The sequence below is a fragment of the Triturus cristatus genome, chromosome 3_1, assembly GCF_964204655.1.
Source record: "Triturus cristatus chromosome 3_1, aTriCri1.1, whole genome shotgun sequence".
NCBI lineage: Eukaryota > Metazoa > Chordata > Amphibia > Caudata > Salamandridae > Triturus > Triturus cristatus.
The window spans coordinates 364,838,562-364,854,989 of record NC_140583.1 but is presented as its reverse complement, the minus strand read 5'-3'; the positions used below and the strand labels follow the sequence as shown (position 1 = coordinate 364,854,989).

General features: G+C 48.4%; 1 protein-coding gene across 4 annotated transcripts in view; it reads right to left on the bottom strand.

The window, feature by feature from the left end:
* NEDD4 (NEDD4 E3 ubiquitin protein ligase) overlaps positions 1 to 16,428 on the bottom strand; it is a 1,922,401-nt gene that overhangs the window by 1,093,008 nt on the left and 812,965 nt on the right. For all 4 annotated transcript variants that reach the window (XM_085644133.1, XM_085644134.1, XM_085644131.1 and 1 more), the window contains one exon: positions 4,027 to 4,129. In XM_085644133.1, coding sequence (XP_085500259.1) covers positions 4,027 to 4,129 — 103 coding nt within the window. The remainder of the gene's footprint in view (positions 1 to 4,026; positions 4,130 to 16,428) is intronic.

The following is a 16,428-nucleotide window of genomic DNA, read 5'->3' as shown; positions in this document are numbered from 1 at the left end:
TCTAATTTGGCAGCAAGGTCGGCGGAAAAATAAGGAGTCATGAGAGGTGTGTCCCCTCTCAGCCAGGACCATCCCTAATGTGTCCCAAGCTGTAGTTAAAAAACCCTCCAGGCTGAGTGGAAGGATTTAAGCCAAAAGGATTACGGGATGCCCCCTCCCCAAAGGGAGAGGAAATACAAAGGGTGTAGCCACCCTAAAGGTAAGTAGCCCATTGACTACTACCTGCCAGTAGCTGTAACACCCCATAATTCAGCATTTAGTGGCACCCCAGAACCTTGATCCTCAGATTTCTGTGACCTAAGAAGGACAAAAAAGATGTTGTGCAGCCAAGCCTGAGAACTACTACTGATTTGGCCCCAGGCTTACCGGCCTGTCTCCCGCTTAAAGACTCTGAAAAAAAAGGTGAATCCTGTCCAGCAGCCAGCGAATTAAAGAAACCCAAGGATGACTGCCTGCACTTCAACAAAGACCAGATCTCCAGAGGACAGCAACTCTTTCCACAAGAAACCCACTCCAAGGACTCCGGACCCAGCTGAAACTACGATGCCAGCCCAATCTGCACCCAACGCTCACGGCCCGAGTCAGAGTGGCCTACCTGCCCAGTGAAGTCTCCTCAGCGATCCTGACCTCGAAACCATTGGTGGCTGACCTCTCCTGGACTCCAAAAGTCACCTGCAACCTCATCTCGAAGGGTCTTTCTGACTGTGACTGGCTCCGGTAAAGAAGTTCCGACTTCCAACAGCACCCGTGCATCCTCAGCCCCTCGACTTTGGGGAGCTCAGCCGACGAAGCCCAGGCGTCCACCGACACCTCCACTTACCTGCCCAGCTGTTGGTCACCTTTGGCCAGCCTCCTGGTCCAAGCCTGCAGCCTCTTTGTGCAACTGAGATTCTCCATTCACTTGCATTGGGTGTCCTATGAGGATATGCCCCATGCACCCGGCCGCCCCTGTGTCACTGGTGGTGTATGGGTGGTGCAGCCTTGTGGCCCCCCCTGTGCTTGCCTAAACACCCGGGGCCTGTGCCCTGTAACCGCAGGTGCCTACCTGCACCTCTGTGGGTGCCTCCGGTCTCTATTGTCTAACATTGGGCTCAGTGACCTCTGCACCCGGCCACCCCAGTGCCGCTGGCCGTGCAGTACCGACCTTGATCTGACCTTTGCCCAGTGGTGGTCTAGAATCTCAAAGACTGGATGTGTAAATCGAGTACTTACCTAGAAATGTGCATAACTGTCTTTCTCCTATAGGATTGCATTGCAGTTCTTGATATTTGCACTAAGTGTTATCTTTCACATCGCTAAGTCAACGCTACTGTTGATTGACACCACAAAGTATTGTCAGTATCATTGTAAAGTATTCTTATTGCTTTCGCAAACACATTCATACTGCACCTGAAAAGTATTGTGAGTTTAAACTGGTACTTACCTGCAACTGAATTCCTCTTGGTTCTAAAATAAAATTAACAAAGTAATATTTTTATACAAAACAATTGTTCTTGGATTCAGTCTTTGAGTGTGTGTAAGCATTTCTTGCCTGAGTGTGTACAACAAATGCTTAATACAGCCCTCTGATAAGCCTAACTATTCAACCACACTATGACAAAAGAGAGTAAGGTATTATCTACTTCAGCCTCTCTAAAGCCTGCTTCCTATAGTGTGGGACTGGCTAGAACTGAGTGCGGAGGAATGGAGGAGTGCCCGTGACCCCGGACTCGGCCCAAATACGGATGAGGATGGAGGGGTGCTCCAACGATTGGAACAGGTGCAAGATGACCAGTGGAATACAGAGGAGATAGCGGCTAAAATCATGGCTTTGGACTCGTAGTGGCACTCGCCTTCGGTTGAGGATACATCGGGTGGCTAGGATTCGGGGCCCCAATCTGAGTATACATTTGACACTGCTCAGAGTGAGGATTTGCCTTAAGTCACCCGCATACAGCTGATGATCTTCAGCGACCACCTCAGTTTTTATAAGGGCGGGGGGTAGGAGGGGTTGCGCATGGCTGTGATGTGGTGCTTTGTCTTTCTCTCCTATGTTGGCTATCCTTGTCTGCTCGGGTGGACCCCTACGGCGGAGGTGTGCTCTCTCCTTCGGTCTACATCGCTGAGTGTGGGGTTGGCTCGCTGGGGCTCCCCTCTTTATGAAGACTGTGTCCTGTTTCTGACACCTCAAGAGGAGGAGTGTAGGTGACTATTTGACCTCCCGGTTTGTTTGATTGTGTGTCTTTGTTTTGATGGTGGGATATTGCCTTGCTGCTCTGGGGAGTTGGGATGTTGTTGCTGTTTTTCTTTTCTGGGTTATAGCGAGTGTCTCTCTTAGGTCTCTGCTGGCTATGGGGGGACAGTACTATTACTTGCTTTCGCACAGCTGGGGGGAGAGTTGCTGTTCTGTTGAGCAGTGCTGCTTATGGATGGGGGATAAAGTTTATGCCTACAAACATCTCTCATGGAATGTGTGGGGCTTGAATAATATGCTTAAGTGCTATAAGGTGCACGCATATCAAGTCAAGGTTACAGGAGCCTCACCTCAACGCCAGGGAGGGGGCGGCATTGGGCAATCGCAGGGGGCATGGAGTCTACACCACACTGTTAGCCTTTGATAGGGGGACACTAATTTTAGTGCGATCGGGCATCCCCTTTCAAATCACCAGTTAGAAAGTAGACACTAAGAAGCACTTTTCTATTCTCACGGACTGTTTGCAAGGATCGGATATTCATTTTGTTATCATTTACACACCCAATGTTGACCAATCCCTGTTTTTCAACACTTTCTCCCGCATTCGGGCTCCTCTACTGCTGCGAGCGCTTCTTGATGGAAGCGACTTTAATTTTGTCGCCGATGATGACCGGGACTACTACCACTACCACTCGGGGATTCCTCCACTCCACAGTCCACATGGATGGGAAGTTTTCTGCCTGGAAAAGCCACTGGGGCCTGGTGGATGGCTGATGCCATCTCCACCTGCAGAACCTTCCCTGCTGTTTCCTACCCCAACACCCTTCGCCTTGCCCGGACACACCAAACCTTTGTGTCATTACGACAAGCAGTATTGGTGGTGCCAGGGGGTGGACCATTCGAGCCTCACACTGATCCGAGAATGGAAGACAGTGACAGGCAGATAGGAAGTTGGACTTTGAAACTGTATGGGGTCCAGTGCTTTCCTCTCTATCTGAGGGGGTACTCTCAGTGTCATGTCCAACAAGATTGAAACCCTTAAACCTATATACACTTCAACAGAAGTCAAGGGGCGGCGATACAGAGATCTGACCTGGTCAATTAAATCAGTTCATATTCATATTAATTATTAGGGGTTAGAAAAGCCTAAATTGGACAAGACTACTCTTTGGCAGATTTAATGATGTGTGATGTTTACGGATGTGGCAAAACTAAAATATGATGAGGAGGGCTCAGAGTGAGATGGAAGGCGGGAAGTTTATCAGTTTTTCAGCTGATGTCATACACTGAGTAATACATAGTTATATGCTATGTCGACAGGAAATTGCAAAATTGCAATTTTGCAAATTGCAAAATTGTATCCAGGAATATTCATATTATGGACTCTATCACATGAGCTTTCAATTGAGTAATTTAAAATCAATAAAACATTCTCTGTTTAAGCTCCCTGTCTCTTACAAGGAGTCCCCTACCTAACCTATAATCTTACATACAGCAATGGACAAAGAAGAACAGGCAATCTCCCATGAATGCCAATTGCAGTGTGACAAGTAAGACTCCAGAGAATCCACATTATCTCTTGGCAGAACCACCAAATTGCATTTGAAATAAAAAGAGTGGTGGTATCCATTCCGAACATAAACTGGAATATAGTGAATCAAAATGCTGAATCACTTTCATATGGCTTTGTATTTGTAGTAGGGTGAGTAACAACTTATGCCGATCGTATTGGTGGACATAATGTCACACAAGCTGACACAAACTAGATATCCAATGCTATGCGTGTATATTACTTTAACATGACAATTTGTGGAGTCATAAGAATCTATATCGTAACGTTTTCCTTCACATACCTCAGACTCTTCGACTGGTTCAGTACTTTCATCTTCAGTGCCATTGTCTTTAGGCATGTAAGTCATTTTCAGTCGAAGGCTACCTTTAACTCGTGATTTGTGACTGTAAAAAAAAAAAAAACACGTTCTGTTAATAACTGCACCATAGGCACATAATAATAATAATAAGTAATTGTTGCCTGGAAAGCTACACATCACAATTTTTTTCTAAACAGAGAATAGTGTGAAAAGTGTAGAGGCAAGATGACTGATCATTTTTAGTCTTGGCTTGCTCCAGTGGATGATGAATAATCCTGCTGGGCTTTGGTCCTTTAGACCTTTCTGCTCTAGATCTGAAAACGATAAAATGTCACCTGCTTGACAATGAAAGCATATGGCGATTGGTGGGAGTTTTAAAGGGAGGCTCTGACTGGCACAGCTGCTGCAGTGTGTGGTTGGGGAAAGGAAAAGACTACCACTAATGCTGAGGTTGATGGAAGTGAGAAAATAACTTTGGCTTGGATGTGGTGTCAAAAGCACAAACTGTTGCAGTACCCAGCAACTGTCGCTGGATTGTGAAGCCCATCTGCTGCATATGGAGAGGCAGGGGATGTACACTGCTCTTGTGCCCAAGGTATTGATAACAGTGGGATTCCGCCAGCTGCTAGGGTGCAGTTTACCTGCCAAAAGTTGCAAGGATCCTTGTCAACTACTTAGTGAGACACTGCCCCTACAATCATTCAGTATACTCCGGCATTGTGTAGCTGGTAAGTCAGCACAGGCATTATCAACTTGGAGGAGGCAGAGAGATCGAGTCAACTCCTTTGGGCTCTAAAACAGTACTTGAACACAAGATTGAGTCAATCTTGCTCAATGTGCTTTGGAGATGACTTGTTTTTTGCAGATCATGACGAGGTCAAAAGCAACTGAGGAAATAGTAAAAAAAAAGGCCAAAGACAAAGCATATGAAAACACCTTTATAAAACTGCAGAAAACTGGAGGATGTGGAGGAGGTATTAGTGAAATAACCTGAAATTTCAGGGGTTCCTGAGAGAGCCGATGATCATTAGCTGAACTCTTCCCGGAGCACTTGCATTACCAATATCTTATGTACTACGGGCCTCTGGAAACTGTCCAGTTGAAAGAGAACAAAGGACTTTTGGCTTCAACACTGAAACCTGAAGTTGCTTCACAAGATTTTTTATAATGTCAGAATATTTTAGGTTTAAATCTGTTTTATTGAGTTTCAGAGAATAAACGATAAATAACAATACCCTCACCTACATCCATTGGCCAGTGAGGTATACCATGAGGAGAGGGGCGTTAAACCGGGGAAGGTGGGAGGCAGGGAGGGTACACAGGCAGAGTGGGGGAAGGTGAAAAAAGGACTGACTACGAAAAGAGGGGAAGGGATATGCTTGACAACCCCCGCCTCAGGAGAACGCGATGAGTTCAAACCGAAGGGTAGGTAATAGTCTAAACATCTCATTCAACTGCATGGTGTGTGTGTAAGGTGAAGTACACTGGACAGGAGAGTTCCATGAAATCTTGAGCTAAAAATTGTTTACAAGGCCCCTAAGTTTGATCAAATTGCGGCAACTTGCAATCTACCATCGCCATCAGTTTCTCCGTCCAATCCAGCCGCGTCAGCCTCTTATCTGTGCCACACCTGGACAGTATGACTTGCTTGGCTGTAGAAAGGGCAACAGTGATAGTCCTCTACTGTGCAGAGCACAGGGGATACATCAGTCATTGAGGAGGCACAACAGAATGTAACTGGGGAATCTGGGCAGGTCAGTCTTGTGCATCTCGTTAACGTCTGCCAGGACATCCGTCCAGTATTGTTGTAGTTTAGGGCAATGCCAGAGAACATGTGTCAATGTACCTACATGTCCGCACTGCCTCCAGCATCCATCATCTCCGCCCTGCTTCCATTTAGCAGTTCAGGCTGGAGTGTAACATCAATAGTGTGTAATTTTAAGACCGGGCTCCTTCCCAGTAGAGCTTTAGGCAGACGTGCATGCTCATTGCAGAATGTCAGACCACTCTCTGTGGAGTAAAGGGGCGGTCACACTCCAGCTCCCATTGCCGCTTTGCTGGAGATTTAGTGTTGGTCGCTGGAGCTTTTAGGAAGGCATAAATGTCAGACAGGAGGCCTTTGTCTGAGTGTCGGTGAGGAGCTATTTCTCACAGGGCGTGAGGTGCCGGCTGGCGTGTGGGCGTATATGTAGTTGGGTACCCCAATGTCGAATGGCAGCATATTGACAATATGCACTGGAGGGGATGCTGTAGTTAGAAAAGACCTTCGAGAAGTCCATAAGGCCACTGTTGTCGAACATGTCAGAATATTTTATACAGAAAAATCATTCTACAAATATACTTTTGATGCATATCTTCAAGGTACATTGAATAGAGTTAAGAATACCAAATCTATGCTTGCAAATATAACTACTGTCACATTTACTGTGGTGTCTATGTACTTTCTACTATTTTTTTAGCGGCAATACCTAAAAGACACTATTTTGATAGAATACTGTCTATGAGCCACATTAACCATTCATGAACTTTTGTGGCTGAGATACAATACTACGGGGGGGGGGCTAGAGAGCCCGGAGCAAAATGGCCTCACTCTAGTGCAGCTCTGCTGGCCGAGATAACAAGCCGTCTAATATCCACGTTACCTGGCGCCATCCATGGCTAAACTGGAACAGCAACTGGCTGCATAACATCGAGGAGTACTTGGGTTGCTTTCTTGGGGGCCCTGGTTGCTTCTGATTGCCATCGTTTCACATCGTCTGGCTGGACCTCACCTGCAGTAAAATGGCGTCCCCCCGGAGCATGGGCTGATCGTCTTGTCCCTGGCCGGCGTAGCGGAGCAACTGCTGTGGCTCTGCGGAGGGTCGCTGCTGTCTGGGACGCCTGCCTGGCCCCTGGTGCTTGGTGTGATCATTGTCGCTGCCCCCAGTTGTTGGTGTAGCTGGCTGCTGCCTCGCGGATCGGAGGACGGAGGGACGAGGGGCAGCCATCTGCCAGCCGGCCTCCGCCTCGGACTGCAGCTGAAGGGCGGGGCTCCGCTCCGGGAGCTCGCGGGCCGGCGGTGCGGCGAGAAGCGTGGGGCAGTACGGGGGCCCTAAAAAGACATTCTAGTGTGCCCTTGCGTCCCCTGTGAGTCTGTGTCTGGCGGCTGGTGCGTGCGGGCCTGGGCGCGGGCTATGGCCGCGTCTGGGCTTGCGGCGCGGCAGCCATTATCTGGCAGGCAGCGGGAGACTCCCCTTGTACACGATCCAGGCCCCGCGCAGTTATGGTGGCGGCTGTGTCTTTGCTGCGGCCTGTTTCTGCAGCTGCCTAGCGCCTGTGAGTGCGCTGTGTGAACTTGGTATGGGCGCCAGCACATTATTGATAGCACACAGACTCCTGCACAGCCTGGGAATAGTTGGTAACGGCATTCGCTGACCGCCTATGAGGATTACCACATTGTTTGGGAACTGTTGGCCCCGGCCACCCTGCAGTAAATAACGTAGCCCGCCTGCCAGCTATCATAACTGAGGGTCTTGTCGTGACGCTGGCTACATTTCCTACGGATCTATTGGTATCCACTGAGTGATGTGTGGGAATCTGGCACTGCATACAGACCCTCAATTGCAGTGTTTGTGGTAGGGCGCTGACAGCTGCTGCTGGCATATTTGGAGGAGTTGGGGGCAACTATATGCGGATTGGTTGAAGGACTGCTTGCCCTGCATGTACTATACCGGGCCCTGGTTTGCACTCTACAAGTGGCAGTCTAACTCCTGAGCTGGGGCTGAGGCTTCTACTGGCGCGGTGAGCGGCTCACTTCCTTGGTTTCCCTAGACAGGGTTGCTTCTGCACAGTGGTGGTCTTTCGTAAGGGATAATCTTCTGCGCAGTGTGCTTTGCTCTACAACTGGCTGGCGGTGCTGGGGACTGTGTTCTGTTGATCTGAGAGCATTTTGTTCTTGAGGCCGGCTCTTGTAATCCGCCGATGGTGTGCTCTCTGAAGTACTGTGGCTCTCTAGGGCTGGATTGTCTCTGCTTGGATTGAGCTGGTCGCGCCCAAGGGTGAGCTGGTTCATTGGTCTCTGGCCCTTCAGGTGGCGCCCCAGCTCGCGAGATTGTTGCTAGCAGTCTGTCAACATGGGCAAAGCTGACAAGCAACAAACCAAATTGCAGTTTGAGGCTAAGAAGCACGCTAAAGCCACAACACCCATCGCCTCGGACACGGAACCTGACCTGGAGGCGGGTGCAACTACAAAACTGGAGCGTATGATGCTCAGTATGCAACAAAGTCTGCACACTATCGACGCCAAGATCGACCACATTAACATGCGTATGGATACCATGGCCTCGAAGATTACGAAGCACGACTCGCAGATTGCGGAGGCTGAGCAGCGCATTTCGACCGCGGAGGATCGCGTGGAGGCGGTTAGTGCTACATATGCTAGCATGGAAAAAATACTGGAGGTAATCAGGGCAAAGAATGAGGACATTGAAGCCCGCTCCCGCAGGAATAATCTTTGTATAACTGGGGTTGCGGAGACCACCAAAACTGGCCCCATGGAGTCGTATGTCGAAGCGATGCTCACAACACTGCTGGGGGTGGATCACTTCTCAAAGGTACTCATAGTCGAGCGAGCCCACCGTTCTCTGGCTGCTCGGCCGGTCCCGGGCGCTCCTCCGCGCCCTAGAATTGCCAGACTATTGAATTATAGGGACAGAGACACTGCGCTCCGGCTGGCTAGGGAAAAGGGACGGCTGGAGTACCAAGGGATGAAGATAGAACTGTTCCCTGATTTCACAGTTGCAGTACCGCAAGCTCGCTGAGAATTTCAAACGGTCAAGAAAAAGCTGCAATCCCTCAAGATTCAGTATGCCATGCTCTACCCTACTCGTTTACGCATCTAACACAATGGGAAGACATGTATTTTCATGACACCGAAAGAAGCTCTTCAATATATCTGGTGACTGGAACGACAGGAGATGCCACGTGAGAGGGGAGGGAACTCTGATCCGGAAGACTGAGCCCATGTGGCTTTGTTGGAGTTCCTTATGACTATACTGCTAGTCCTCTGATGACAGTTTTTAATGTGCAAAGTGTTTGATTGGTCTCTGTTTCTCTGCATTACGAAAGACATCCATAGGATATTATCTTCTGTTTGATGGGGTCTGTTCATAGATCGGCGTTATGTCAGCAGTGGCTCAGGCTCTGGGGAGTACTCAACACCAGTTGCTGACTCATTGATTGGTTGGGGCTATCAGCTCATGACATTTGATGAGACGTCATGTATTGGTTAGCCTGTCTCTACTTATCTCGGCCCACCCTGTCTGTGCGGGGGGCCGAAGGGCTACTAGTGACCCACTATATGGGAATACCCCAAAAGGTTTTGTTTGTGGTTGGGGTTTCTTTGGGCGCCCTTACGGGGGCACCGTTTTTCTCCATTTCTTGCTTAATGTGTGTTGTGAGAGAAAGAATATTTTGTTTTTGTTATGTCCACGAGGGGGTTTGCTTGCAGTATGTGTTTCCTGCTGCTGTGGGTGGGAGGGGCAGTTGGGGTTCAATATCGTATTGTATTGGCATTGGCTGGACTGGTATAGCAGGCACAGTATGGTGTAACTCAAGCTTTCTAGATTGTGTGTTGGGCTCTGTGACTAAAGGGTACGGACATGACGGCTATGCAAAAGTCTAATATTTCCTGGATTAGCTGGAATGTACGGGGTCTTAATAATGCCAAGAAAGTGAGACAGGTGCGGTCTTATTTGGACCGGCATCATATCCACATTGCCCTGTTGCAGGAGACACATCTTACTAAACAGAATGTCTCACAGGCTACCACGAGGTGGGTGGGGGTGCAACTGGCTGCGTCCTATTCCTCGTATGCGCGGGGAGTTATGATCCTTGTAAAAAGCGGTGTTCCGTTTGTGCCAACGCATGTGGATGATGATGTCGAAGGATGCTTTATCATAGTGCAAGGTCTGCTGTATAACATGAAACTGACTATTGTTAATCTGTATGGTCTTAATGTGGATGATCCCGCCTTTTTGATAAAATATGGTGTAAACTCTGTCAATTACCGCCTGCGGCGGTTATCTGTGGGGGTGACCTTAACGTGGTTTTAGATCCTGCATTGGATCGGATGTCTGCGACAGCTCTGCCCCCCCCGGCGAGCTGCTAAAGCTGTGCAGGATGGGATGCGGTCCCTGATTCTTACAGACATCTGGCGCTTTAGGCACCCGCACGCTAGAGAGGGTACGTGTCAATCATATGCGCGACAGTCTTGGTCCCGCTTAGACTACTGGCTCGGTACACCGGAGGTTTGTACATGGGCCACGATGGTGAGGCATCTGCCTCGGACGCTGTCGGATCACTCGCCGGTGGCTCTGGACATGACTTTGCCGTCTCACGTTCCTACCCCCTTTCAGTGGCGCTTACAATCGTCCTCATTACTAGATCAGGTTTTTAAGGACGGGATCCGGGAGGCTATTTCTGATTATTTCGCATTCAATTCCGTTCAGACTATGGAACTGCTAGGGGAAGCATTTAAAGTAACCATACGGGGGAAATGTATTAGTCTTCAGGCCGGGGTGTTTACGTCGCTCCATGACTAAGCTGGAAAAGGAACTAGGCGATTTAGAACGCAAATATGATGACCGTGTGGACCCCAGTACATTGGCGCTCATTAAGGGGAAAATAGTGGAGTACAATGCACTAGCTGACCAAGAAATAAACCACATGTCCCTTATGGGGAGGGGGGTAGGCCGGGCCGGGTGTTGGCTAGTCGTATATTGGAACCCCAGAATAGAGCACACATGATCCAAGCAATCTCCACTGATACTGGCACACACTATGATACGCCGAGTATGCTGCGTGCCTTTACAGACTACTATGCCGGGATGTATGCCCATAAGCCCACAGCTGATGCGGCCGAGCTCGAGCGCTATCTTGAGGATATTGCTTTGGTATGGCTGTCACGAAGGCAGCAAGATTTCCTCATGCACCCGCTTACATTGGGTGAAGTGCGCGATGCTATAGCAGCTTTGCCAAATGGAAAAGCTGCAGGCACTGACGGATTACCAGCCGAGTTCTATAAAGGATATGTAGACCAGTTGGCCCCATGTCTCCTGCAGTTATATGATGAGGCATATGAAGCTCAGTGCTTGCCGCCAACCATGCGTGAGGCGCTAATGGCTGCACTCTTAAAGCCAGAGAAGGCTTTAAGACAGCTGCGAGTCTTACCGTCTCTTATCTCTTATAAACACGGATATTAAAATTTTAGCAAAAGTATTAGCTACTCGACTGCAATTACTCCTTCCTGTTATGGTCCTTCCGGATCAATCAGGATTTGTCCCCACTCGATCCACTTCACACAATTTACGTACGATTTTTGCAGTTATGCATGTTCTGGAGCCCAAGCTACCAGCAGCAGCAGTCCTCCTAGACGCTGCGAAAGCGTTCGATTTGATATCCTGGTCGTATATGATCACGATCCTGCATCGTATGGGGGTTCCATTTGCTTTCACGAATTGGATTAAATTATTATATACCAATCCGGTGGCCCGAGTTAGGATTAATGGGCAGCTCTCGGAAGTAATCCCTATCCAGCGCGGTACGCGGCAGGGATGCCCATTATCGCCGCTGTTATTTGCTCTGGTGTTAGAGCCCCTAGCTTGTATCTTACGACAGAGTCACGCCCAGACGGCTTTGCGGTTTTTGCAGCGTCCGCTTGCAGTCTCCTTGTATGCAGATGACATGGTGTTGTATGTCCGGGAACCGGTGAGGTTTCTTGCGCAGTTTATCCGGGAATATGTTCGGTTTGAACGATTCTCGGGCCTGGGCATCAACTGGTCCAAGTCGACCATACTGCCACTCACGGAGAGTACGCAGCAATTGGACGTAGACTATCCCCTAAAGTGGTGCTCAGATGCTGTGAAAGATTTAGGAATTTGGCTGTGTAAGGACCCGCAAGCCGTCATACAGGCTAACTTCGGCACTGCCATCGCGCGGCTTGAGGGGCAGCGCTGATGAAAACGGTGGTTCTTCCGCCTTTTTTGTATCTTTTTTTTAACGTCCCGGTGCACCTGACGCAACACTTTTTCGACAGGCTTCGCTCCCTCTTGATCACGCTAGCCTGGGGAGGTAAAAAGGCTTGTCTTAGGTGGGAGATTCTAACCCTTCCATTTGATCAGGGCCGCTTCTCAGCGCCTGACTTTCACCTCTACTACCTTTGTGCCCAGGCGCACTATGCCTATTATTGGCAACAAGATCCAGCTTATATTCCGCATGTGGCGGTGGAGGCCGGTGCTGTGAGCCCTATACCGCTTAAGGCGATGATAGTGAATAACTATAGGGTATTTGAAAAAGGGGAAGTTGAAACTGTGCAGACTACAGCTAGGGCCTGGCGCGAACTCGGTCAGCGAGCGCATAAGCTGCCGTTATATGCAGCCGGAATGCCGCTCCTCCACCACTCAGACCTCTCGGTCACTAGTGAGGCTGGCATGCGGTAAATCCTCAAAGACATGGAGCTGACCACAATGGCAGATGTGTTACCGAGTGGCCGGTTCATCGCTTCGGATCACATAAGTGCCCGAGACAACGCTTCCACTATGCACCTTTTTGCCTATACTAGATTGCGCTCTGCGATGCGGGCCCTATACCCCACTTTCCCTACGAAGCCTCCGACTCTGGTGGCACTGCAATTACTATACACTGCTACGTCTAGAGCCAAATTAGTCACCCGGCTTTATAACACGTCACAGAAGGATGTACTACCGTTGGCCAGGTGGAATGCTGTGCTCCCGGAGCCTATCTCTGAGACTGACTGGTTGGATAGCTGCCGTCTAACAAGTCAACTGACAGCAAATGGTAATCTGCGATTAGTACACTATAAATACTTGCATCAGCTCTACTACACGCCGGCACAGCTTCATCGATACGGGCCACAGCCGTCAGACGCCTGTAAGCGTTGTGGAGCCCCGGGGGCTGACTTCTATCATCTAGTGTGGGAATGTCCTAAAATAAATGAACACTGGAGCTCGATCATGAGAGTGCTTGGTCTAATCGTTGATGAAGCGTTAGAATGTGTGTGCTGGTGAAACCATCCAACAAAACATTTGTCTCCATGGCGTTGCTATTGGCTAAGCGTAGGATCTCCCTGTGCTGGGGAAGTAGGGCAGTACCCACCACTAAGCTATGGTTGCAGGATCTGACCTACTGCCGGGATCAGTTCACATATTATGCAGTGGAGCTGGCCGCCAAGTCCAAGCCGCGGGATGTATGGGGACCGCTCACGTCCTATCTGCTGACAATTGCTGATATTTGAGGCCCAAAAGCTGGTTGTTTGCTCTCTCACATATGTTCACCCTGCACTATATTTTCTGAGATTGTTATATCTGTGGTCCCCGCATGCCCTGGATACTGTACCATGACGCACTATGAGTTACGTAATGTATGTGAATGTCATGTGCATACTATGCCAATGCCGCATTTTGAGCGATTGTATATTGTTTGCTGATATTTTTGTATGGAAAAAGGAAAAGCATAAATAAACCCCCCCCAAAAAAAACAATACTACAACAGACTGACTGAGCCTGCCGCAAAATATGAGGGTCTCTGTAGGTTTAACTATAGCACTCCAAAATGTAACATATGTCATAAATCTGCTAATATTTCCTTAATGCTAGCTAGAACTGAAATACATTGGATGAATCCTACTGGTTTTGTGACGACGGAGTCGAGTGTTGTGGAGCAAAAGCGTTGACCATGTCCAGGTGTTAACGCAGTGATAGTAGCTTTAACTCTTGTGGAATGAACCCTTAAGCCCTCAGGGGGCTGCTTCTTAGCCAGTGCATAGCATATATTTATACAGAGGACGACTTAGCGCGAAATGGTTCGTTTCTGTACCGCGTGGACCTTCTACGCTCCCTCATGACCCACGAAGAGTTTGTCATCCACCTGGAACTCTCTTGTGCAGTCAAGGTAGCATGACAACGCTCTTTTTGGGTGGAGACGGTGGAGTCACTCCTCTTCTTTTGAAGGATGTGAAGGAGCGTAGAAAGTCAGCAAGGTGACTGATTGGGCCACATGGAACGGTGTTACCACTTTCGGCAGGAAAGAGGCCCTAGTGCTAAGCACCGATTTATCTGGAAAAACAGACGAACATGGAGGCTAGGATGATAAAGCCTGTATCTCACTCACCCTCCGGGCAGAAGTTATCGCCATTAGAAAGGATGTCTTGATTGTGAGCAGCCGGAGGGGACAGTTATGAAGTGGCACAAAAGGAGCACAGATCCGAAATGTGAGAATCAAATTACTATCCCACTATGGTATAATGAAAGGGGAAGGAGGGAACATATGTACAAGACCTTTAGGACTCTATTCACAATAGGGGACTTAATAAAAGAGGGTTGATCAGGCAGCAGCAAAAAAGCAGACAGAGCAGAAAAGTAACCCTTGAGAGTACCCAGAGCAGAGCCCTGCTGGGGAATGATAAAAAGAAGAATATCAGACAGAGAAGCATAATGAGGGTCAACAGACTTTTCTGTACAATACAATACAAATTTGTTCCACCGGCAGCGGTACACTCTTGGTGGAGGAACGCCTGGCTGCCAGAATGACATTGCAGACTTCGGGAGGAAGGTAGAAACCTGTCAACTGTTGCCGCTCAATCTACATGCAAGAAGGTGTAGAGTTGACAGGTTCAGACGCCATCCGAAGACCTGTGTCGACAGGGGGACTCCGTACCTGAAGGGAGGACTCCAACTCCCAGCAGCCTCCAGCTTGAACACGCCTGCTTCGCGCTCATAAGCGTGTCGCCACTCGTCAAAGCCTGAGGCTGGGCAACCCCTTAGTGTCAGACCCCTACAATCCATGCAAATATGGGGAAAAGGAAAACAAAACATGCAGACGCAGGCAGGGAGATATCACAACACTGATTCATTCCTGGTAAGAGTGGCTAATGTGTTGAACAAAGAGATAGAATTGACAAAATGTAGACTGTCACTCGGTGAACCCAACAGTGGGGGTACTATTAATGATAGCTCATCGAGCATTGTCCCCATTAACTCTTCGGGACACATTTCCCCTGATTCACTAAGTACCCAGTCTGATCTAAACAGTATTATTATGTCCCCAAAAGAAACTCAGGTGAAAAGGAAAAGAGGAGGGGCTAGACAACCACAGCTTTCAAAAACAAACCAGGCAACCATGGGCACTGATCAGGTACATATTTAGGGTCCCTTAAACGAAAACACACAAGAAATTTACACCAGATTAGAACAGCTTGTATCAAATGCAATCCAACCTCTGATGTGTGCAATCTGCCTCCCAGAATAGACACGAGGTAGTACCTAGTAAAATCTACGCACATAGCGAGAGACCTGGTGGTACAAGTTCTTATACAGCATCCGTCCCCTCTAATATGCAGTTCCATTTGGGTTACAAAAGGCCCCATGGGAGAGAGGGGAATATGGTGCACCTAAAGGATAGGACGGCGCCTGTCAATCAGCCAGACTGGGAAGGGAGGGGGGGGGATAGACTTCAGACCCTCTCCCTCCCACCAGAAGCTAGTCCGTTTGTCCCTATTCTGGTGAATGTCCCTGAATTAAGGAAGTCACAACATAAAAGAGCGGAACAACTCATGAGGAAAGCACTTCACTAGTTGACGAAATTCGGTAATGAGGATACGTTCATTCATAGGCATATAATCATGGCTAGGAGAATTTCCTGGGTTGGAGGTCACAGAAATCTATATCTGGGGATTGCATTGTGGCAAACTTTATCACCCAAGAACTGGTCAGAGACCTATTAGGACACTTACCTGTTGGGCCAGCAGCAGGAACGCAGATATATGCCCTACCGCTAGGCTTTTGTTACAAACCTCATGATGTTTATAAGACCAAGACAGGGGTATGATATGGGCCCAGAGAGAGGCTTCTTTCACAAGCAGATCTAATGAAGTATTCAGCAATAACAGATTGCACCACTTGAGGGTCTAGATGAATGTGATTGACTCCTGAGCCATGCTAACTTAAGACCTAGTGAGGAAAGAAACAAGATACCCAGGAAATCCGAGAAAGGCAAGGAGGAGCAAAAGGTAATAAAGCTAATTTCTTGGAATATTGAACGGTTTGCCAGCAAGAGGGAAGATCAAGACTTGCAAACTGAGATAAATAAATATGATATTGTGTGCCTACAGGAAACTTGGGCGTTGGCACCCATATCCATGGATGGCTATAGAGCATACCAAACTTTGGCGGTCCCATCCAGAGCAAAAGGTGGCATAGTGCCACTGGTGCCAAACACGCAGAAAATTCGAATCATGATTTTTTTTAACGATTGTATATATTTTCATTACTTATTAGTCGAGGGCCTGGAAGATTGGGATCTATTGATAATTTTTATAATAAACATATT